The sequence below is a fragment of the Lipotes vexillifer genome, unplaced genomic scaffold, assembly GCF_000442215.2.
Source record: "Lipotes vexillifer unplaced genomic scaffold, Lipotes_vexillifer_v1.1 scaffold670, whole genome shotgun sequence".
In the NCBI taxonomy this organism is placed as follows: domain Eukaryota; kingdom Metazoa; phylum Chordata; class Mammalia; order Artiodactyla; family Lipotidae; genus Lipotes; species Lipotes vexillifer.
The window spans coordinates 649,015-673,529 of NW_006778108.1; the positions used below are offsets into that span (position 1 = coordinate 649,015).

At 40.9% G+C, this 24,515-nt stretch overlaps 1 protein-coding gene across 1 annotated transcript in view; it reads right to left on the minus strand.

Annotated features, from left to right (window-relative positions):
• The window catches only part of KIF16B (kinesin family member 16B), a 277,180-nt gene that overhangs the window by 141,857 nt on the left and 110,808 nt on the right, over positions 1-24,515 (minus strand). Inside the window, exons 13-14 of the mRNA XM_007451451.1 lie at positions 23,583-23,634; positions 21,503-21,640 (exon numbers count right to left, since the gene is read on the minus strand). Coding sequence (XP_007451513.1) covers positions 21,503-21,640; positions 23,583-23,634 — 190 coding nt within the window. The remainder of the gene's footprint in view (positions 1-21,502; positions 21,641-23,582; positions 23,635-24,515) is intronic.

Here is a 24,515-nt window from a genome sequence, read left to right on the forward strand (position 1 = left end):
GAGCAGGGAGGGGGGGGGGATATGACACCGCGGCGGGGGGGGGGGGGGGGGGCATATCCAACAGACTGTGACAGGAAAAAGTGATAATGATGATGAGTGATGGGAGACACGGCAGAGGAAACCAGGGGGAGCGCTGCACAAGGTGAAGCTGGAGAGAGAGGGGAGGACGGAGCACGTAGAGTTGCTCAGGATACAGTAAAGCATCTTGTATTTCACGTCGGGGCAACAGCAAGACCCTGAAGGGCTTTGCGCAGCGGCAGCATCACACGATTAGACGTGAGTTTCAGGAAGATCATTTCTTCTACTGTTTGAAGAATGTACCAGAGGGCGAGAGGAAATGTAGATAAACGAGGTAAGAGATTACTGCAGTGGTCCAGGTCAAACGTGATGGTGGCTCAGAACTGGAAGGGAGGGATAAGAGGTCAATAAACAGATCCAGAAGATACTTGGGAGATAAGCTCACCAGGACTCATGATGGGCCAGACAGGGGGACCAGGGAGGTGAACAAGATGCTCCTGGGCTTTGCTGTAACTACTTGGATGGGGACCTGTTCACACTGACTGAGAACACTGGAAAAGGACCAAAATCAGGTTGGGGGAGAAATCTTGAGTTTGGTTTTACACATAATGGATTTGAGATGCCTTTTGCAGATAGAAATATGGGGCTCAAGCTCCAGAAGAAACGCCTAGGAGATCTCTCAATCCATCTGTCCATCCACCAACCTACCCACTTTCCTACCTACTTTACTCTCTATTATATATATATGCATAATTTTTTATAATTTGGTGCTCTGTGATGAGAGGATATGGTGCTGAAATAAAGCATATTTTGTTTAAGATGTTCTCCTGATGTTGGCGAGTATACTTTTGAAAGAACGCCTGGTTTCTATCAAGTGTATTCTGTTAAATGATCAAAATGAAGAAATCTAGAAAGTTGGAGGATTAAGAATTGCTTATTCATCCTGATGGTAATTCAAAAAAAATTTATAGATGAACTACATACCTCAAAATATAGAGACAGACATACATACATATGTATGTGTACATATCTACCTAAGATCCATGTGTATATACACATATACACACACATCTCTACAGATATCAGGTAGACATGAATACATATATATGTGCATATACGTGTGTGTGCGTGAGAATGTGGTACCTCTCTATATACATCTGAGAGTCATCTCTAATAAAGGAAGCCACAGGTGTGGGAAAGAGGAGAGAACAGAGAGGTGGGAGAAAAGATGGCCCACCCAACACTGGGCACCTTGAGGAGCTTGGCTTTTAATGGCTCAAGGAGAGGAAGATGAACCTGCAAAGGAAACAGAGAAGGACCCTCAGAGGGGGAGAAGGAAAGCCTCAGAAGCCCAGGGAAAGTGCAGCTGAGGTCTCCTGAGTGTGGACAACTCATTCAAGAAGTGTGTGTACTCTGCTGTACACCTGATACTAACACAATATTGTGAGTCAACTACACTTCAATAAGAAACAGAAGAAAAAGAAGTCTGTTTATGAAGAGAAAGACAGAGTTGGTAGTAGCTGCAGCCGGGAGCTGACAGACCCTGTGGGATATTTTGTGGTATTTTTGTTTAAAGGAGACTTGTGAGTATATTTAAAAAGCAAAAAGCTGAAGGGGAAAAGGCAATGAATGAATGAATGAGAGTGAGTGACGGTACAAGGCCTTCGGAAGAGACCCAGCTCGTGTGTCCTACCTGACGGGGTAAGCCCTCCAGGGCTCAGCTCCCTCACCAAGTCTTCAATGCTTCCTTCCAGATCTTAAATTCTCCTTAACTATGAGCGACTCCCTGATCTGAGGTTAATGTGATTAACCACAGCACATGGACTTTCTGTGATGCACTTGTCATTTTTAGAGTATATCTAAACCTCCTTGAAATATATGATGGCATCTTTGAGATCACTTGAGAGCCTGTTAAATACTTGAGGACAGACAAATTCCAGATGATCTTAGAAGGGGATGGAGGGGAAACGATATTATAAAAAGGAAGACAAAGACACTTGGTAACAACAAAAGAAAGGTTCACTTAAGTCTCTGTGAATGAAACCACTGATTTTCTATTTTAATATTTCAGGCACACTGAAAAATACTAAACATGTAAAGATTTCTAGTGATTTCTAAGGAGTGTAGGGATAATAATCATTAATATCACTATTAATTACGGTCCTCAAATATTATGTGAGATTTTCTAATTCTGCTACTGCACGAATAAAAATCAACTGTTTTAGGGCTTCCCTGGTGGCGCAGTGGTTGAGAGTCCGCCTGCCGATGCAGGGGACACGGGTTTGTGCCCTGGTCCGGGAAGATCCCACATGCCACGGAGCGGCTGGCCCGTGAGCCATGGCCGCTGAGCCTGCACGTCGCGATGGGAGAGGCCACAACAGTGAGAGGCCCGCGTACCGCAAAAACAAAAACAAAAACAAAAATCAACTGTTTTAAATTAAATGTTGTCATATGAATATTTCTGAGGTGATGATGTTCAAATTATTTCATTCTGAGTTACCATTAATATGAACATATAAAACAACTGTATTCCCAAAAGGGTATGGTGCAATATAATATGAGCTTATAGGCCAAAAAACAGGAGGCCTTTAGAAATTCTGCTTCAGGGCTCCACATTCTGAATTTAATCATACGTTAGAAAGGCCCTCCTCTAAGCCCCACCACACACACACACAGATAGGATATATAACGCATTGCTAAACCATGCTCAGTGAAAGAGAGGTTTTCATTTTAGATACAACAGTCAGAAAAGCAAAGCTCTGTCCAGAAAAATTTTCTGGAATGGTATCGCATGAGAAGTTGGGTGAGGCAGAATGGGTGAAGCTCTTATTTCGTTTCCTAGTTCAAGCTAAAAGAAACTTGCTTTGTGTATGATAATTTCAAGTCGTATAAAAGGCCTTAAAAATATTTATACTAAAATAAGTTATGATGATGGCACCATTTGGGGGCCCTGATAGAGTCTAATTTCCACTAACATATGCCAATACTTAAGAACAGATTATGTAATATGTTCTAGGGCCTTGGACCCTTGTGACACTGGCTTTTAAGACACTTGAAATGTAGTAATTTTTCTCTATCTCAAAATGGCTTTGGGCAGCAAGATGGGGATTTAAGATCTGACACGGTGCTTGTGGTGGGTATGAAAATTTCACACGAATACTAACGGATTCAAACAGCTCACACGGCTTGGGGCTGACAGCGGGCTCAGGTGAGTGACAGGCACTCGGCATCAAGGGTAGCAGGTATAAAGCATGCCATCAGATCGCCTGTTAATATTTGTGAAGGATGTAAGTGCACGTGACACCTTACCAAAAAGCCACCTAGGCCCTGTCCTCTCCTTTTCAATGTTTATAATTCAAATGTGGACTTGCAATATCCTGCTTCAGATAAACCACTTAAACCCTTGTTTACTTCTGGCAAAGTAAAAATTGCCAAATTAGATTCTGGGACGCAAGAGAAGAAAGAAAATTGATTTTCAATCTTTGTTATTGAGATTTCCAGCCAAATAATCAACAAGAATCATTTGCCCAACTGTGTGCATGGGCTAAGTGTGGAGCTTTATAAAATTTCAAGATGCTCCAGTCCCATCCCCCCAAAGAAATGTTTAGATGTGTGTGGGTGTGGGTGTGGGTGTGGGGTGAGCTCAATTTTTTCTTCTTAAAGCCTCAGGGGAGATACAAAAAGAGTATATGGAGCAGCTCTCATCCTTCCGAAAGACAACGGATTGAGTACAAGAGATAATTACAGGATGATTCCAGACAGCAGACAATGAAATGTTAAATTTTAAGGTACGGAATAGAAGGCATTACACTAACTGGTCAAACTATTAGCACAGTCATCCCTCATGGGGGATGGTTCCAGGACGCCCACAGGAAGACCAAAATCCAGGGATGCTCAAGTCCCTTATATAAAATGCCCTATTATTTGCATATAACCTACACAATCCTCCTTACTTATAATACCTAATATAATGTAAATGCTATGTAAATAGCTGCAAATACAATGTAAATGCTAGAACACGGAAAATTCAAGTTTTGATTTTTGGAACTCTCTGGAAATTTTTCCCTGAATATTTTCAACCTGCAGTTGGTTGAATTCACTGGGATGCGGAGCCACACACACGGAGGGCTGACTGTAACTCTCTTTCCATTGGTACCTAGTAGCTCATATTCTTCGTTACCAACAATACTATTCATTCCGTTAGTAACAATCTCAACTATTCAGCCTTGCCTCCCACAGGCTGTCCACATCCCATCCTTCCTTCCAAAATGCCTCCCTTGCTCCCCTCTCCCTAAGCACCAAGAGTCTCCTACCTTCATCAACTCCTTCTCTTTACGGACCACCCCCAAGCCTCCCCAGGCTATAAAAACACTGTGCTGTCCTTCACCTCTCCAACCACATTACTAATCTGCTAAAGGGTGAGCACATCCCACAGAAAATCCACACCACCAAGTCTGGGATCTGGGAGCTGTACAAACCTGCCAAGATTCAGCAGCCAAGGCTACTTGGTCTCCTGCTACTCCTGCCCCCCACCTCACCCACTTTCCAGCCTTTAGATAATTCTGTATCTAAGTCACTTTTTTCCATGGACCATTATGACAAATACATTCATTCATTTTGGAACTCGGCTTTGGGTAAATCTCTCCTTTCTCATCAGTCTGAAGCCAGGCTAGGGGAGACGTTTTGGTTCTGCCCGAGATGGGACAGCATCGTCCACCTGCCTCTCCCTCTGAATGCAGCTACACCTGATAGCCTGGACAGAACACATGCAGCAGCTACTTGAGGGGTCTGAAAACAAACAGAAGCAGGTGGATTGAAAGAGACCAGGACCTAAAGCACCACTGACCAATGATGAATTTACCAGTTTTCCTCCAGTGTCCCCGGCTTCATCTGGGAAGAAACCCAGAAGTTGACATTAGTGTAAAAGAGAGAACTCCAGGAGAGGCTTCTAGTTTTGGTTCCAGGAGGAGGGAGAGGGTCCCCTAGCAGCAACAGTGGCGGCAGCAGGGGGCCCACAGATGCCTAAATCTGGGAGGCAGGGGAAAATCTCTCTCCAATCCCAGGAGCTGTGGACCCAGGAGGGTGGGGCAGACGCCAGTTGTTTTATTGTTCTCCCCTCTGTCCTCTCACTGCTCAGCCTGGACATGGGCACAAGCACAGGAAGAACATGAAAGAGTAGTATAAATAAAGCTATATATATTTATATACTTTATAAATAAAGTATAAAGACGTCTAGCTGGAGGGCAGAAAAGGAAAGACCCAAGGAACCAGAAAGTACTTGAGAGATGGCGTAGAGGGAGAAGTTCAGGAAGGCAACGTCATGGAATTGTTTATGAATTCTTGGGCCATTCCCAACGGTGCACACGTGGAGCTGACCCCCAGCAGCACACGGAGACATTCAGAGTTAAACTAAGAGCCAGAACACTTCTCAGCTCCCAGGCTGGCCGGTGGATGGCACACACATAGGACAGACTGGAATAGCACCACAAAGTCTTGGAAAACTGAATGGGCCTTGGAACTGGAATCACGACCTACAGACTGATTGTCACTTATGGTCTAAATCTGATCAGGTCAACTGCCTGCTAAAACAAACAGGCAAAAATCAACATTTCTGGGCTTCATATAATATAAAAATGTCCAAAATGCAATTCAATATTACTCAGCACATAAAGAACTGGAAAAAAAATCTCAACTTGCATAGCAAAACACAAACAACAGATGTTAATGCTGAGATCACAGAGATGTTGTACTTATTTGATAAAGACTTTGAATCAGCTATTATAAAACTGTTCAAACAATTTATCCTATAGGATGCCCTGAAAAATGCGTGTGAGGGGGTAGGGTAGGGTCAGGGGAGAATGCCTAGATGAAAAAAGATAAGCAAAAAATATTAATAATTATTGAAATTGGGTGATGGGTACATGGAGGTTAATTATAATATTCTGTATTTTGTATATGTTTGAAATTTTCCATAATAAAAAACTTTTAGTTTTCTATATCAAATGACTTAGAAATAAAAATGATGGGCCCTAAAAAAAAACAAAAAACAAAAAAGAGGTCAAACATGGGTGAACACTCTTGAAAAATAAGAAGTTTCAACAAAGAAATAAAGTATACAAAAAAGAATCAAATATTACAACTGAAAAACACAGTAATCAAAATTTTAAAAACTCATTGGATGGGCTCACTAGCAGAATGGAGATGACAGAGGAAAAAAAAAAACAGTGAACATGAAGCCAGATCAGCTGAAATGATCTCATCTGAAAAGCGAAGAGGAAAAAGGTTTACAGAAAGATAAAAATAAGTAATTAGAGCCTCAGGGATCTGTGGGACAATACTAAAATATTAAACATTCATGCAACCCGAGTCCCAGAAAGAGAGGAGAAAGAATATAGTGCAGAAAAACAATTTTTAAACAAATAATGGCTGAGAACTTCCCAAATCCGGAGAAAGATAGAAACGTACAGATTCAAGAAGCCCATTAAACACCAAACAGGTAAACTCCAAGATATCCACACCAAGACACACTGTAAAGGCACCCTATGGGGATGTCGAGCTAAAAATGAAACTTAAAAAGGAGTGAGAGATCATGAAAAATAGATGTAATGATTCAAACAGGAGATGAAAGGGGTTTAAAGAAACTGACAAATGGTTGTCTCCTGTGCCAAAGTCTGGGGCAAGAATTTGTGGTTAGCCTTGGTCCTCATACTGACATGTTCTGCTACAGGTGCATCAGAATCACCTGCAGGATTTATTTTATTAAAAAAACCCCAAATACTAGATTGCTGGGCCCAGCCCCAGATTTTCTGATTTGGCGGGTCAAGGATGGGGCTTGGCAATTTGTTTTTTTTTGTTTGTTTGTTTGTTTGTTTTTGCGGTACACGGGTCTCTCACTGTTGTGGCCTCTCCCGTTGCGGAGCACAGGCTCCGGACGCGCAGGCTCAGTGGCCATGGCTCACGGGCCCAGCCGTTCCGTGGCATGTGGGATCTTCCCGGACCGGGGCACGAACCCGTGTCCCCTGCATCGGCAGGCGGACTCTCAACCACTGTGCCACCAGGGAAGCCCAATTTGCATTTTTGAAAGGCCCCCAGGTAATGCTGACATTGCTGACCTGAGGACACACTAAGAACCACTGGCCTTGGGTACAGTCTTTATGAACAGTTAGGGATCTGACACTCAACAGTCTCTGCTGAATGAATCATCCATGTGCAAGTGACAGGTGTCAGCTTTGCAGGTCTCAAACTTGAGGAGGAAATCTAATGAGTGCTTAAGGGCAAGGGCAGGTAAGTTAAATGGGAAGTTAGACACCGCTATCTGCTGGTTTTTTGTAAAATGTGAAAGGGCTCTTCTGTTCACTAGACATCTTGGCTAAACTGCTGGAAAATCTATTTCTGTTTCTAGTTCCACTAAAATTCTTTTTTTAATTTGTCACTGAACAACTCGTAGCAGCCCTTCAGCAGATGAAAATTTTATCAAAGGCTCCTCAGCTCCACTCCCTAGACAATCACCTGTTCCTTCTAAGTGCTTGAATAGATGCAAATATATTTTGGCACTCAAGCATGACACATTCAAATGCACCTAAGTGTAAATTCCCCAGATGGAGTTTCTGCAGCACTTCTAACAGGAGAGATGAGCATTCAATGGCTCTGACAAACCAGCAAGACCAAAGGAGTCCACTGATTTTGAATTTCCTTAAAAATTTAATTACATTTAGCAACTATCAGCTTCAAAATAACATATTAGAGTAAAAAGAAAAAAAAATAAGTAAAATAAGGGAGAATAGTTCATAGCAATTATAGGGCAAAGGTTGAAACAGTTTTAATGATAACTCACTTGATTTTTTTATATTTCATATTAAATATATGAAAAAAAGAAAAATCTAGGGTCTGAGACTCTGCCAAAAACAGTTCAAGGCCTACAGACTAGACACCACAGTCAATGCATACTTTCTTCTCGGGCAAAGGCCTCTTCTTTCTATGGAATCATTCTACAGCATCATGGGAGTGAGGGAAACTATGCTTCAGAGAACACACCCACTGAAAAACAAGGTTAGATGTAATGCTGCAAATCCTATGCACTGTTCCTGGAAGAACCCAAAAAGAAGGAGAAAAGCTTCAGGTGCCAGGCTTTAGACAACTTACATTATAGATGTCAGCACATTTATTTCTCACAGTATTAGCAAATGCTTTTCTTTTTAGTGACTTTACCAGATGAAAACACTCCTGTAATTTAAGGCAGAGGAGTACTAGTTACGCAATCTGAAAGAAATTAAAGCAGTTAACTGATACAGGTAAAGAATTTCCCCTGCAATGGTGACAATCTTCTAAACACAGATAAATCTCCTATGAGTTGACATTCACAAGTGATATATAAGTGACTTTTATAAGGAAGCGGTAATTACTACACGTACTTTTTAATGGCACAGCCTAACTAACACATTTCCAAATGAACACTAATTTACTAATGAAAAGAGACATTTAAATACCAAGTAGCAGCAATATCCTGGAGAAAGGCAGTGAAAAGAAAGGAAACTGCTGGTGAGCCAGCAATCCAGTCAAATATGGAGTTAACATGGTTAGATCATGTTATATTATAATATCTACATTCTCTGTTCTTGATACCTATACTTAAAAATGGTTTCACGGGTAAAAGCCAAGGCAGCTTTTGGAGTATGAACATGCTGCTGTTTTTTATCTTGTTTCCTTATTATTGTTTTAATAAACTGCATATACTGTTTTTGGTTTAGTCTTTTTTTTTCTTTAAAAAATAAAATCTTACAGATACATTTTAACATCTTCCTGTTTCCCTGCCTGATCAAGCCCTTCCCCATTTCTTCTCCAAAGGTTAACACTATTCTAAAGTAGGCATGTGTCCGTATCATCCAGCAATCCCACTCCTGGGCATATACCCAGACAAAACCATAACTCCAAAAGATACATGCACCCAATGTTCATAGCAGCACTATTTACAGTAGCCAAGACATGGAAACAACCTAAATGTCCATCGACAGATGACTGGATAAAGAAGATGTGGTATATATACACAATGGAATACTACTCAGCCATAAAAAGGAATGAAATAATGCCATTTGCAGCTACATGGATGGACCTAGAGAAAGAGAAAGACAAATACCATATGATATCACTTAAAATGTGGAATCTAAAATATGACACAAATGAACATATCTACAAAACAGAAGAAGACTCACAGAGATAGAGAACAGACTTGTGGTTGCCAAAGGGGAGGGAGGATGGGAAAGGGAAGGACTGGGGAGGATGGGATTAGCAGATGCAAACTAGTATATACATAGGATGGATAAACAACAAGGTCCAACTGTATAGCAAAGGGAACTATATTCAATATCCTGTGATAAACCATAATGGAAAAGAACGTGAAAAAGAAAATATACATGTATAACTGAGTCACTTTGTTGTACAGCAAAAATTAAATACAACGTTATAAATCAACTATACTTCAATAAAAATTTTTTTTAAGTAGGTTTGTGTAAGCCCCATTCACATCTTTTTAATTTTGCTACATATTTTCGTAACCACAAACAATATATCATACTGTTCTGTGTTTAAAAAAAACTTGCTCCAGTTCTCATTTTAGTAATCTTCAAAAATCAAGACAATTTAAGTGGAGAATTCTAAGCCTTAATTTTTGAAGAACTGTACACGTTTTGCCCTTGACGGGATCTTCCAACCTTAAAGTGTGTAGATATAAAAAAAAAAAAGTTACCATCTTGCTTCTCTCACGTAACGCCTTGGAACACAGAGTCGGCTTACATTTCACTGCCCTATGACCTGCTATGACATTTATAAAATAAGTGCACTGTGTTTTAATGCTATAGCATTTTTCTGCCAATTTCATTGACAGTGACACTGAGAAAGCTGTTGAACAGCACAGCAGAATTCCAGGGGAACTCGAGCCCATCCAGTCTGAAAGCCATGGCGCCAGGGTAATGAAACAATTAAGAGTGCCCTGCAGGGAAAGACAATTCTGACAATTAACCTTGAGCGACAATTAGGACTACCAGTTTCTTAGGACAAATCATATCTTCAATAGGAAAATCAAAAATTCAGTTCTAGCCATCACTAACTTGAATAGGCATATTTTTCAAATGGACTGAAAAAGTTTAAGATAAAAAACCACTTAATAAAAATACCACACAGGAGATACATTTAACATTATTTATCTACAATGCCTCAATCCACAAGAGAATTAGAGACAACGATCGCTACATAAGCAGATGGCAATGGAATGATAAGCAATTTCTCTGAACTAAATAAATAAGCTAATAATTTTTGAGGGGTGATGGAAGGATAACCCCAACATTAAATATTAAATTCTAGGAGGTTCCCACGTTGAACAATACATGCTCTAAAAGTTCCTTTTTCAGAATATAGTTTGGACTCATTTTCTCACAAGAACATTACACATAACAGCTTCCAGGAGAATCCACAAGAGACTAACCCATAACATGGCAGGAGCAATGGTCACTGGAAACCACTTGACAGCCTTCTCAGCATCCAGTGGCCAGGACTGTGGGTGGTGTAAGTTCCAGAAGCTCCAGAGAAACACGGCTGGAGCAGGGAATGCACAGGGAGGAAACAGTCTGATGGCCGGACAACAGAGCCAGGTAGATCCAGCAGCTGATACTGACATTTGTGGGCTATTTGTGATTCAAGCACTGTTTATGCTAAAGAATGTCCCCAAATTAACCCCAACTGTAACTTCCTCTCTAACTTCCTGTGAGTGACCCCACAAACACACCAGGCTGCTTTGGGGTATTTGGAAGAACAATGCATAAGACTCAGAAGTCCTGGATTCCAGACACTGAATTCTTTGGGCATCACTTTCCCATACGGTTTTAAATCAACATCCTCAAAGGTCCTTTGTGCTCAAAATAATCAAAACAGATTATTACAGAATATATACATTTAAAAAAGGGTTTTTTCCTTTCCATTTCTGAACAGTTAATGTATATAACTATGTTCAGAATTTTGTATACATGAACAAACACAGTTCAACAAGCACATAAATTAAAAGTCTTCAAAGTTTTATTGGAGGAAATAGATGAAAATTCAAATATGAGAAGAGGCATACTGAATAAACATAAGTTCCAAGATGGAAATATGTTTTTTAATGTGAACACATCAAATGAAATTAGAATCTAACTTCTCAAAGAATATTTCAGCACAACAAAATGATTCTAAAATTTCTTTGAAAAAAATTAATAGGCATGAAAAGCAAAAAAAACCACTCAGATAAGGACAAAACTTAAAGCATATTATAACACAACAAGCATTAAAACTGTGTGACATAGGCACAAAAGTAGAAATACAGAGTACTGGAACAAACTAGAAAGCCAAGAAACAAATACAGTACTTTGTGTGACTTTTTAATTTTTTTGGTAAAGTAAGTTTCTTCAAAAGGGAGGTGATGGGAAGGTTATGATAATGGTATACCAATGCGGGAGAAAATTAATTAAATCTATACTTTATATACCAGTGAACCCCAGATGTATTAAATATTTCAAAATGAATTCAAGTTCTACTCATGCATTAATGATGATACTGAAAACCAGTACAAGCCGCTTATAAAATCCCGTAGCAATAAAGTCATCATCACAAGGTCACCTCCCTCTGACCTAACTGAGGGAGATGCAGCCAGTACAGAGATCTCTGCTAGACAAGGAGACACATCTCTCAACTCTCATCATGACCCCTGAAGCACCCCTGCTGCCTGAAGAAACAGCAGCAGGCCCCCCACCTGAGGTGCTAAGAGAGGACAGACAGGTGGTCTGGCTGTGGTCCAGATCCAATTACATAATCCACTTGTGGGGTCATCTGTCAACTGCCTACCCTCCAATTACACCTGTTGTTCACACAAAGGCCTGTGTGTTCCCAGGCAGGGACCGCCACTGAAGAGCCTTACATAGTGACCTCTTGTCTGCCAATCAATTATGGTGACTTTCTGGGCTCAAGGCAGGGACAGCGTCTCATCATGATCAATTCTGCTGCCTGGAAAGAATCAGATTCTCCATCCCTTATTGCCAGGACCATTGTCCTGGTTACAAAAATGCAGGTATGTTGCTTTGGTAATGATCACTGGGCACTCACTGTGTCCTTTTTAGGGCTGGTTACCTGCTACTGCTGACTTCTGACCTTTCTGGCCAGCTCCAGGACACCAGATGTCTCCCAAGCTCAACTAACCTTGAAACTGAAAAATACTAAGAGTGAAAAACGGATGGAGAGATCAATGCATGGATGGATGGGTGGATGGTTTGGAGATGGTACATGGGTGGGTGCTCCATCAGTTGCTTGTAGAACGTCTCTGATGGACGCTATGTGCCTCCTATGAAAGCATGATCACCCTGGTCCATGCTACTGTCCTTCATTTCTGAGGTAACTCCTTGCAACTGATTTCTGGTATGACTTCACTAACACCAATAAACTACATGCTTTCCAGTCCCCATCTGTCCAATCCTACATCACAACAGATACAACATTACAGTACGTAAGCATGAAAAACTGTAATTATGAAAACTATGTATAATGTACCAAAAAGGGCTTAAGAGATAATGTCAACTTCTTTCTTTCCTTCCTTCTTGCATAGCTCAGTACAAAAGCCATTAGACAAGGCTGGGCAAAGTAAGCATCAGGGTAGGGGTGGCAGGAAGTTTTGGCATGAGGTGAGGAAGGTGTCTGCGCTAGGAAAAGGGTGAAGGCAGACGTGGCCCAGCATAGGGCATCACAGCCTGAGCAGGAAGAGGAGGGTCCCAGAACGAGGAGGGGGCAGAAGTGACAGGACAGTGGCTACATAACGGGAGTCAAGTTCATCACTGTCAGAAAAGGGGCTACAAATAAGAAAAGGGAGAAAACTACAGAGAACTCTATGGTACTGGACTGGAATTAGAGGTACTGACGTGAACTCCTGGTGAGCAATATAGACACTGAAATACAGATATTTTAATATACTAATATAAACAGATACAGAACTATAGTTGTACATGTTGTATACACACACAAACATTTTCGCTAACACCTTTGACTGACAGGATCTGTGAGCAGCAACACTTCAATAGCAATAAGCACACCTAGTGCCCAGATGTTGGTTTCTAAATCCCATTCACTAAAAGGAAGTACGGCTCCTTGGGGAACTGGCGGACTCGAGAAAAGTAAAAGATGAGCCTGGATTACGTTGTTCTGTCAGAAAGTAAGGAATTGATCATACACAATAGGGACAAACCAAAAGAACACAAAAACCCATTGGCCAAATCTGAGACAATCTGGGCATCAAAATAAGCAATCATAGAAATGGACCAAAAGCTATAAAATAGCAAGACATGTGGCCCTGTTGATTTAGATAAATAAATGAATACACGGCAAGAAAAGAAAGCTCTGTGTTACAGTTAAAAAGCCAACTGAGACCTCCCTCGTGGTCCAGTGGTTGAGAATCCGCCTTCCAATACAGAGGATGCAGGTTTGATCCCTGGTCGGGGAACTAAGATCGCACATGCCGTGGGGCAACTAAGCCCGCACACTCTGGAGCCAGCACACCACAACTAGAGAGAAGTCCGCGCTCTGCAACTAAGATCCCGTGTGCTGCAACTAAGACCTGATACCGCCTAATAAATAAATAAATATTTTTTAAAATAAATAAAAAGCCAACTAATAGGTGTAGAAGGAAGAAAATCACCATGTGGCAGCCATTGGAATAATAATTAAATAAGACTTCCCTCCCTGCAAAAAAACACCCAGTGGATTCTAAAACCAGTGGGTGAAAGTATGGTAAACAATAGGATATTTATGATCCTGAAGTACCTTCCCAACAGCCTTATTAATAAGAAAGGGTGAAAAGATTAACTTGACAGTGAAAGAACCTAGCACACTGCTTCTTAATTAAATGATCAAAGTGAGCATTCTCAGTAATGGGACAAATAGAAACCATGTAATGAAACATGAGAAAAATGCAGCATCATTTCTCTGACATTCATGTCAAAAAATGACATTATTCTAATCACGAGGAAGCATCAGATAAATTCTACGTTTCATAGAAGAATGTAGAAGGACATGCCACAGCATATCTGACCTGCAGTTTTCAAAACTGCCAAAGCCATAAAAGTCAGGGAAAGACCAAGGGACATTTGCACACCGAAGGACACTAGGGAGACGCAGTAAGCAAATACAACACGATGCTAGACTGAATAATGGACACTGTTGGGACAAATGGACAAACCTGAAGAGGGTCTGAAATCACGTGGTAGGAATGCATCTATTACTTTCTTAATTTGGATGCCTGCACTGTAATTATGTAGGAGAATGCCACTGTTCAAAGGAAATAGACACTGAAGTATTCAGGGGTGCTGGAGCATCATGTTAGCAATTAACTCTCAAATATCCTAAAATGAAAAAGTTCTTGAAGGGCAGACAGCAGAAACAAGAAGAACTACAATCCTGCAGCCTGTGGAATGAAAAACACATTCACAGAGAGACAGACAGAATGAAAAGACAGAGGACTATGTACCAGATGAAGGAACAAGATAAAACCCCAGAAAAACAACTAAATAAGTGGAGATAGGCAACCTTCCAGAAAAAGAATTCAGAATGATGATACTGAAGATGATCCAGGACCTCGGAAAAAGCATGGAGGCAAAGATCGAGAAGATGCAAGAAATGCTTAACAAAGACCTAGAAGAATTAAAGAACAAACAAACAGAGATGAACAATACAATAACTGAAATGAAAACTACACTAGAAGGAATCAATAGCAGAATACCTGAGGCAGAAGAACGGATAAGTGACCTGGAAGACAGAATGGTGGAATTCACTGCTGCAGAACAGAAGAAAGAAGAAAGAATGTAAAGAAATGAAGACAGCCTAAGAGACCTCTGAGACAACCTTAAACGCAACAACATTCGCATTATAGGAGTCCCAGAAGGAGAAGAGAGAGAGAAAGGACCTGAGAAAATATTTGAAGAGATTATAGTCGAAAACTTCCTTAACATGGGAAAGGAAATAGCCACCCAAGTCCAAGAAATGCAGACAGTCCCAGGCAGGTTAAACCCACGGAGAAACACACCAAGACACAGTCATCAAATTGACAAAAAGTAAAGACAAAGAAAAATTACTGAAAGCAACAAAGGAAAAATGACAAATCACATACAAGGGAACTCCCACAAGGTTAACAGCTGATTTCTCAGCAGAAACTCTACAAGCCAGAAGGGAGTGGCATGATATACTTAAAGTGATGAAAGGAAAGAACCTACAACCAAGATTACTCTACCCGGCAAGGATCTCATTCAGATTCCATGGAGAAATCAAAAGCTTTACAGACAAGCGAAAGCTAAGAGAATTCAGCACCACCAAAACAGCACTACAACAAATGCTAAAGGAACTTCTCTAAGTGGGAAACACAAGAGAAGAAAAGGACCTACAAAAACAAACCCAAAACAATTAAGAAAATGGTAATATGAACATACATATCAATAATGACCTTAAATGTGAATGGATTAAATGCTCCCACCAAAGACACACACTCACTGGATGGACACAAAAACAAGACCCATATATACACTGTCTACAAGAGACCCACTTCAGACCTGGGGACACATAAAGACTGAAAGTGAGGGGATGGAAAAAGATATTCCATGCAAATGGAAATCAGAAGAAAGCTGGAGTAGCAATACTCATATCAGACAAAATAGACTTTAAAATAAAGAACGTTACAAGAGACAAGGAAGGACACTACATAATGATCAAGGGATCATTCCAAGAAGAAGATATAACAATTATAAACATATATGGACTCAACAAAGGAGCACCTCAATACATAAGGCAAATGCTAACAGCTATAAAACAGGAAATCGACAGTAACACACTAATAGTGGGGGACTTTAACACCTCACTTACACCAATGGACAGATCATCCAGACAGAAAATTAACATGGAACCACAAGCTTTAAATACAATAGACTAGATAGATTTAATTGATATCTATACAACATTCCACTCAAAAACAGCAGATTACACTTTCTTCTCAAATGCACACGAAACATTCTCCAGGATAGATCACAGCTTGGGTCACAAATCAAGCCTTTGTAAATTTAAGAAAACTGAAATCATATCAACCATCTTTTCTGACCACAACACTATGAGATTAGAAATCAATTACAGGGGAAAAAACGTAAAAAACACAAACACATGGAGGCTAAACAATACGTTACTAAATAACCAAGAGATCACTGAAGAAATCAAAGAGGAAAACAAAAAATACCTAAAGACAAATGACAATGAAAACATGACGATCCAACACCTATGGGACACATGACAAAGAGGTTTTTTTTTTTTTTTTTTTCGGTGTGCGGGCCTCTCACTGTTGTGGCCTCTCCCGTTGCAGAGCACAGGCTCCGGACACGCAGGCTCAGCAGCCATGGCTCACGGGCCTAGCTGTCCCGTGGCATGTGGGATCTTCCCAGGCCGGGCACGAACCTGTGTCCCCTGCATCGACAGGAGGACTCTCAACCACTGCGCCACCAGGGAAGCCCGAGAAACAGTTTTAAGAGGGAAGTGTACAGCAATAAAATCCTACCTCAAGAAACAAGAAAAATCTCAAATAAACAACTAACCTTACACCTAAAGGCACTAGAGAAAGAACAAACAAAACCCAAAAATAGTAGAAGAAAAGAAATCATAAAGATCAGGGCAGAAATAAATGAAACAGAAACAAAGAAAACAACAGCAAAGATCAATACAACTAAAAGCTGGTTCTTTGAGAAGATAAACAAAATTGATAAACCATTAGCCAGACTCATCAAGAAAAAGAGGGAGAGGACTCACATCAATGAAATTAGAAATGGAAAAGGAGAAGTTACAACAGACACTGCAGAAATAGAAAGCATCCTAAGAGACTACTACAAGCAACTCTATGCCAATAAAATGGACAACCTGGAAGAAATGGACAAATTCTTAGGAAGGTAGAACTTTCCAAGATGGAACCAGGAAGAAATAGAAAATATGAACAGACCAATCACAAGTAATGAAATTGAAACTGTGATTAAAAATCTTCCAACAAAGAGAAGTCCAGGACCAGACGGCTTCACAGGTGCATTCTATCAAACAATCAGAGAACAGCTAACACCCATCCTCTCAAACTCTTCCAAAAAACTGCAGAGGAAGGAACGCTCCCAAACATATTCTACGAGGCCAACATCACCCTGATACCAAAACCAGACAAAGTTACTACAAAAAAACAAAATAACAGACCAATATCACTGATGAATACAGATGCAAAAATCCTCAACAAAATACTAGCAAACAGAATACAACGACACATTAAAAGGATCATACACCATGATCAAGTGGGATTTATCCCAGCAGTGCAAGGATTCTTCAATATATGCAAATCAATCAGTGAGATACACCATATTAACTAACTGAAGAATAAGAGACATATGATCATCTCAATAGATGAAGAAAAAGCTTTTGACAAAATTCGACACCCATTTATGATAAAAACTCTCCAAAAAGTGGGCACAGAGGGAACCTACCTCAACATAATAAAGGCCATATATGACAAACCCACAGCAAACATCATTCTCAATGGTGAAAAACTGAAAGCATTTCCTGTAACATCAGGAACAAGACAGGGATGTTCAACTCTCGCCACTCTTATTTAACATAGTTTTGGAAGTCCTAGCCATGGCAATCAGAGAAGTGAAAGAAATAAAAGGAAAACATATTAGAAAGGAAGAAGTAAGACTGTCACTGTTTGCAGAGGACATGATACTATACATAGAGAATCCTAAAGATGTCACCAGAAAACTACTAGAGCTAATCAATGAATCTGGTAAAGTTGAAGGATACAAAATTAATGCACAGAAATCTCTTGCATTCCTATACACTAACAACAAAAGGTCAGAAAGAGAAATTAGGGAAAAATCCCATTCACCACTGCAACAAAAAGAATAAAATACCTAGGAATAAACCTACCTAATGAGGTAAAAGACCTGTACTCAGAAAACTATAAGACACTGATGAAAGAAATCAAAGATGACACAAACAGTGGAGAGATATACCATGTTCTTGGATTGGAAAAATCAATATTGTGAAAATGACTATACTACCCAAAGCAATCTACAGATTCAATGCAATCTCTACCAAATTACCAATGGCATTTTTTATGGAACCACAAAAAAAAGTCTTAAAATTTGTATGGAGACACAAAAGACCCCGAATAGCCAAAGCAATCTCGAGGGAAAAAACGGAGCTGGAGGAATCAGACTCCCTGACTTCAGACTATACTATAAAGCTATAGTAATTAAACAATATGGTACTGGCACAAAAACAGAAATATAGATCAATGGAACAGGAGGGAAAGCCCGGAGATAAGCCCACACACATATGGTGAACTAATCTATGACAAAGGAGGCAAGGATATACAATGGAGAAAAGACAGCCTCTTCAATAAGTGGCGCTGGGAAAACTGGACAGCTACATGTAAAAGAATGAAATTAGAACATTCTCTAACACCAGACACAAAAATAAACTCAAAATGGATTAAAGACCTAAATGTAAGACCGGACACCATAAAACTCTTAGAGGAAAACATAGGAAGAACATTCTTTGACATAAACCGCAAAAAGATGTTTTTTGGCGCACCTCCTAGAGGAATGGAAATTAAAACAAAAATAAACAAATAGGACCTAATGAAACTGAAAAGCTTTTGCAGAGCAAATGAAACTATAAACAAGATGAAAAGGTAACCCTCAGAATAGGAGAAAATATTTGCAAACGAATCAATGGACAAAGGATTAATCTCCAAAATATATAAACAGCTCATAAAGCTCAATATGAAAAAAACAAACAACCCAATCAAAAAATGGGCAGAAGACCTAAATAGACATTTCTCGAAAGAAAACATACAGATGGCCAAGAGGCACATGAAAAGGTGCTCAACATCACTAATCGTTAGACAAATGCAAATCAAAACTACAATGAGGTATCACCTCATACCAGTCAGAATGGCCATCATCAAAAAATCTACAAACAATAAATGCTGGAGAGGGTGGGGAGAAAAGGCAGCCCTCTTGCACTGCTGGTGGGAATGTAAATTGATACAGCCACTATGGAGAACAGTACGGAGGTTCCTTAGAAAACTAACAATAGAACTACCATGTGACCCAGCAATCCCACTACTGGGCATATACACTGAGAAAACCATAATTCAAAAGAGTCTTGTACCACAATGTGTATTGCAGCACTATTTACAATAGCCAGGACATGGAAGCAACCTCAGTGTCTATCGACAGATGAATGGATAAAGAAGATGCGGCACATATATACAATGGGATATTACTCAGCCATAAAATGAAACGAAACTGAGTAATTTGTAGTGAGGTGGATGGACCTAGAGACTGTCATACAGAGTGAAGTAAGTCAGAAAGAGAAAAACAAATACCCTATGCTAACACATATATATGGAATCTAAAAAAAAAGAAATGGTCATGAAGAAACTAGAGGCAAGATGGGAATAAAGACATAGACCTACTAGAGAATGGACTTGAGGATATGGGGAGGGAGAAGGGTAAGCTGGGATAAAGTGAGAGAGTGGCATGGACATACATACACTACCAAACGTAAAATAGATAGCTAGTGGGAAGCAGCCACATAGCACAGGGAGATCAGCTCAATGCTTTGTGATGACCTAGAGTGGTGAGACAGGGAGGGTAGGAGGGAGACGCAAGAGGCAGGGGATATGGGGATATATGTATGCATATAGCTGATTCACTTTGGTTTTTGTACAGCAGAAACTAACACAACAACGTAAAGCAATTATACTCCAATAAAGATATATTAAAAAAACAAAAACAAAAACAACACATGCCCCCCAATGTTCATTGCAGCACTATTTACAATAGCCAGGTAATGGAAGCAACCTAAATGTCCATCAACAGACGAATGGATAAAGAAGATGTGGTACATATATACAATGGAATATTACTCAGCCATAAAAAGGAACAAAATTGGGTCATTTGTAGACACGTGGATGGACCTAGGGACTGTCATACAGAGTGAAGTAAGTCAGAAAGAGAAAAACAAATATCATATACTAACGCATATATGTGAAATCTACAAAAATGGTACAGATGAACTGGTTTGCAAGGGAGAAACAGACACAAATGTAGACAACAAACGTATGGACAGCAATGGGGGAAAGCAGGGGGGAGGGTGGTGGTGGTGGGATGAACTGGGAGATTGGGATTGACAATATATATACCAATATGTATAAAATAGACGACTAGTAAGAACCTGCTGTATAAAAAAAGGAAAAAAAAAAGAAAGAAAGTAGTTCTTGGGCTTCCCATGGCTCAGTGGTTAAGAATCTTTCTGCCAGTGAAAGGGACATGGGTTTGAGCCCTGGTCCAGGTAGATCCCACATGCCACGGAGCAACTAAGCCCATGTGCCACAACTACTGAACCCACGCTCTAGAACCCACAAGCCACAACTATTGGGCCTGAGTGCCACAACTACTGAAGCCCACGCACTCTAAGGCCCGTGGTCCACAACAAGAGAAGCCACCGCAATGAGAAGCCTGCGCACTGCGACAAAGAGTAGAGAAAGCCCACGTCAGCATCAACAAAGACCCAATACAGCCATAAATGAATGAATGAATGAATGAATGAATGAATTTTTTAAAGTTCTTGCAAATATTGCATAATACTGAAATTATTTCAAAAGAAAAAAAGATATGATACCAGATCCTGTATGTAGAACTATAACTATTCATAAAAAGAATGTAAACAAGGTAATAAAATTATTAAAAGAAGCCACTGTGTTAAGGTTTTGCATTTGAAGAGCACATTTTGAACTTCACAAATTCCTTTAAAGTCTTATTTCCATAACAGCAGCAACTTTTAAGTCAATATATAGATGTTTAATTCAACAAGACAACGGGCATTTTATAAAGAAGTTCTCCAGGGCTTCCCTGGTGGCGCAGTGGTTAAGAATCCACCTGCCAATGCAGGGGTCATGGGTTTGAGCCCTGCTCCAGGAAGATCCCACATGCCACAGAGCAACTAAGACCATGCACCACAACTACTGAGCCTGCGCTCTAGAGCCCGCCAGCCACAACTACTGAAGCCCGTGCACCTAGAGCCCGTGCTCCGTAACAAGAGAAGCCACCGCAATAAGAAGCCCGCGCATTGCAACGAAGAGTAGCCCCCGCTCGTCACAACTAGAGAGAAGCCAGCACACAGCAACGGAGACCCAATGCAGCCAAAAATAAAAAATTAATTAATTAATTAAGAAAAAGAAGTTCTCCAGCAAAAGAGAAAACAGCCTAATGAAGCAAACAGTCTTCATCCTTCTTACACCTAAAGTGTAATTAATTCTAAGATGCACGTGTTCCCCCATTACCTAACCAACCTGTTTTCTAGAAACAACACATACAAAGAACTCAGAACCAAAAGCCAATACCTTGATTGAGGTGCGTAGCCTCCATGATCTGAACACCGTTCACAGAGCACTGGGACCCACTCAGGGGAATCAGTGTCACCGTCCCCCCGACATTTTCAAAGATGCAATGCTCACTCTCCAAGTCGAGGCCATGAAGAACTAAGATGGGAAAACAGAGGAAGAAAAGATTTCCTTTGGTATCTAGTGCAATGATTCCCAACCTTCATTTATTTTCTCATATTGAATATTCTTTCTTTTCCATAGAAAACTGTGAGGTGAACATTTATGTTTAGTGAGAAAACTGAACTTCAGGAGTTCCTGGCCTCAACTGACAGACCCATCCCCTGAGTATTTACTCGGTGGGTCTGGACATCCCCTGTATAAGGGAGTAAGTTCTGGCACGTTCATTTATTTCATCTTCGGGGAGAAAACAGTTGAGTAACTTGTCTTAACTGAATACCACTGAGTCACTCCTGCTTCAGTCTAAATAACTTTCCTCCTCCAGTTACCCAAAGGTCACAGTAAAATGGAAGAGATAAAAAGGGCCCCATGGTTCAAGGATTTACTGTGACCTCCACACTTACCGACACTGCGTTCCAGGAGCACGTACCAAAGGTAAAAGTTGAACACGGCATGGCATGGATCTTGGGAGGCCCGAGGAAGTCTCCAGAAGTCCTGAGATGACCCAGCCACAGCCTGTGCCGATTCTGAGAGAACCTGACCTCCACAGATCTCTCAGAGCATGTGGCTGCTAAGGGCTACCAACTCCCATCCGACCACCCTGAGCTGCTCGTGTGTGATGAGTGGCCAGGCATGGACATGAATGCCAGTCACACAAACCTACATGATTTCAGGCACAGTTCCTGGCCAGCTTCTCAGAAGCACAAGCCAAATGGCTCCCACTACTCTCCTCAGAACTGCACTACTGAACTTTTCTGTTCACAGGAAACACGTGTTCTTAGCCCTTACCGCATTTATAACAAACCCAAAGGTCACATGTATTGATAGTTTAATGGTGAGAGGAAGAGGCCTGACACCTAGCTTCACCCAAAATCAGCTGAATCCAAGGACTTCCAGGAATTGGTTTCCAGCTCTCCCAGATTCACTATAAATAGGAAATACACATAGAAAATGGGAGCTTTGGCTTAATTAATAGCTTACACTTGGCATGAAAGCAAGCTCATCGCCAGCAATTCTAAAGCCAGCTGAGAAGATATGATTCTTCCCCTGCCAATCCCCACCTTGCCACACACACAGGCACACATGCACACGCACTCTACCACCGTCACATGCATCCCCTAAGTTATGCTACAATATAAAGCCTGGCAAGACCTCACCTGGGTACCTCACAAAGACTCTGGGGAAAGCCAGAAGTCTGTGTGTGTGGATGCTGTGTACGTGTGTGTCCTACTTTCTGTCCTCATCTTTGCACAGGTAAGTGTCACCTGGGAAGGATTTCCCATCAAACGGTCTTATATCTTTTATCTGTACCTGTTAGCATATTTCCACTGTGACAAGAGTAAAGTGATTTAACTAACAGCACACTTGAAAGGCGTGACTGAGGATGATAGAAGGCATGCAGGGTGGGGGAAAGGATTCACAGTCCCATTCTATTCACTGAACTAACTGTTCTGTGTTAGTCATTTGAGCTGAGTTCAAAATTACAGAAATACACGTTCTGATAAATATTGTATTTGAAACGTTTTCTTTTTTATAATTACTTCAATGTCAGTCATTCAAAAAAAATTCATTAAATGATTTTTTTAAAGTCACTGGAGGACTTCCCTGGTGGCGCAGTGGTTAAGACTCCGCCTGCCAATGCAGGGGACATGGGTAAGAGCCCTGGGCCGGGAAGATCCCACATGTCGCAGAGCAACTAAGCCCGTGCACCACAATTACTGAGGCTGCGCTCTAGAGCTCGCAAGCCACAACTACTGAGCCCACGTGCCACAACCACTGAAGCCCGCGCACCTAGAGCCCACGCACCACAACAGAGAGTAGCCCCCGCTCGCCGCAACTAGAGAAAGCCCGCACACAGCAAAGAAGACCCAACACAGCCAAAAAAAATCACTGCAAAGAGGAAATGGATAAAGATCCTCACCAATATCTTGTTCTGTTGAAGCATCTTCTCTACCAACATATGTCTGACCTTCCTAGGGAGAAAAGTCAAGCAAAATTTATTAATAAGAACATGAGGAATGATCTGTTTCTCCCTCTTCCATTGCAGCCCAAGCAACCTGGTGACGGGTGGGCGAGCTCTGTCCCGGGCAGGCCACAGCCTCAGTGCGACTGGAGTTCACTGAGGCTCTGTAACAACAGCCCGTGGTGTCCGAAAAAGGCCAGGACTCCTGAGGCTCAGGGCTCGACAAGGGTTGGGCTCCTGTTTTGCCATCAATAACCTGCCTGTGACAGCAATCTCACTGATGTTCCCAATCCTTTCTGACAAGTCTCTCCTCTAGTGGCCAGGGGTTTCTTTGTATCTAAAGATATGGTTTAGGATATATCTAAAGGAATTGAAAACAAGCATTCAGACAGATACTTGTGTGCTGATGTGTACAGCAGCATTATTCATAATAGCCAAAAAGTGGAAACAACCCAAATATTCATCCATGGACAAATAAAATGTGGTACATACACTGGAATATTATCCAACCATAAAAAGGAATGAAGTACTGATACATGTTACAACTTGGATGAACATTAAGCTAAGTGAAATAAACCAGATACAAAAGGAAAAAAAAAAAAAATATATATATATATATGGTTTAGGGGAGCCCTCAAAACACAAGCGTAACACCATTCTCATTTGAAGTCACGGACCAGACTAAGGTCAAGGATACAGAGGCCACCACTGATACTGATGTGGAAATTCTGCTCTCTTGACAGGGATACCCTGCTCGGGACGAGGCCCAACGATGTAGGCAAGAGACACAACTTTATAATTAACACAAGGGACCAGGAAACTGTATATCCAACAAATCCCAGTTCGGGTGCTGGTAACTTTTCTTCCTCAGTCTGTCTGCCTTTTTGTTCC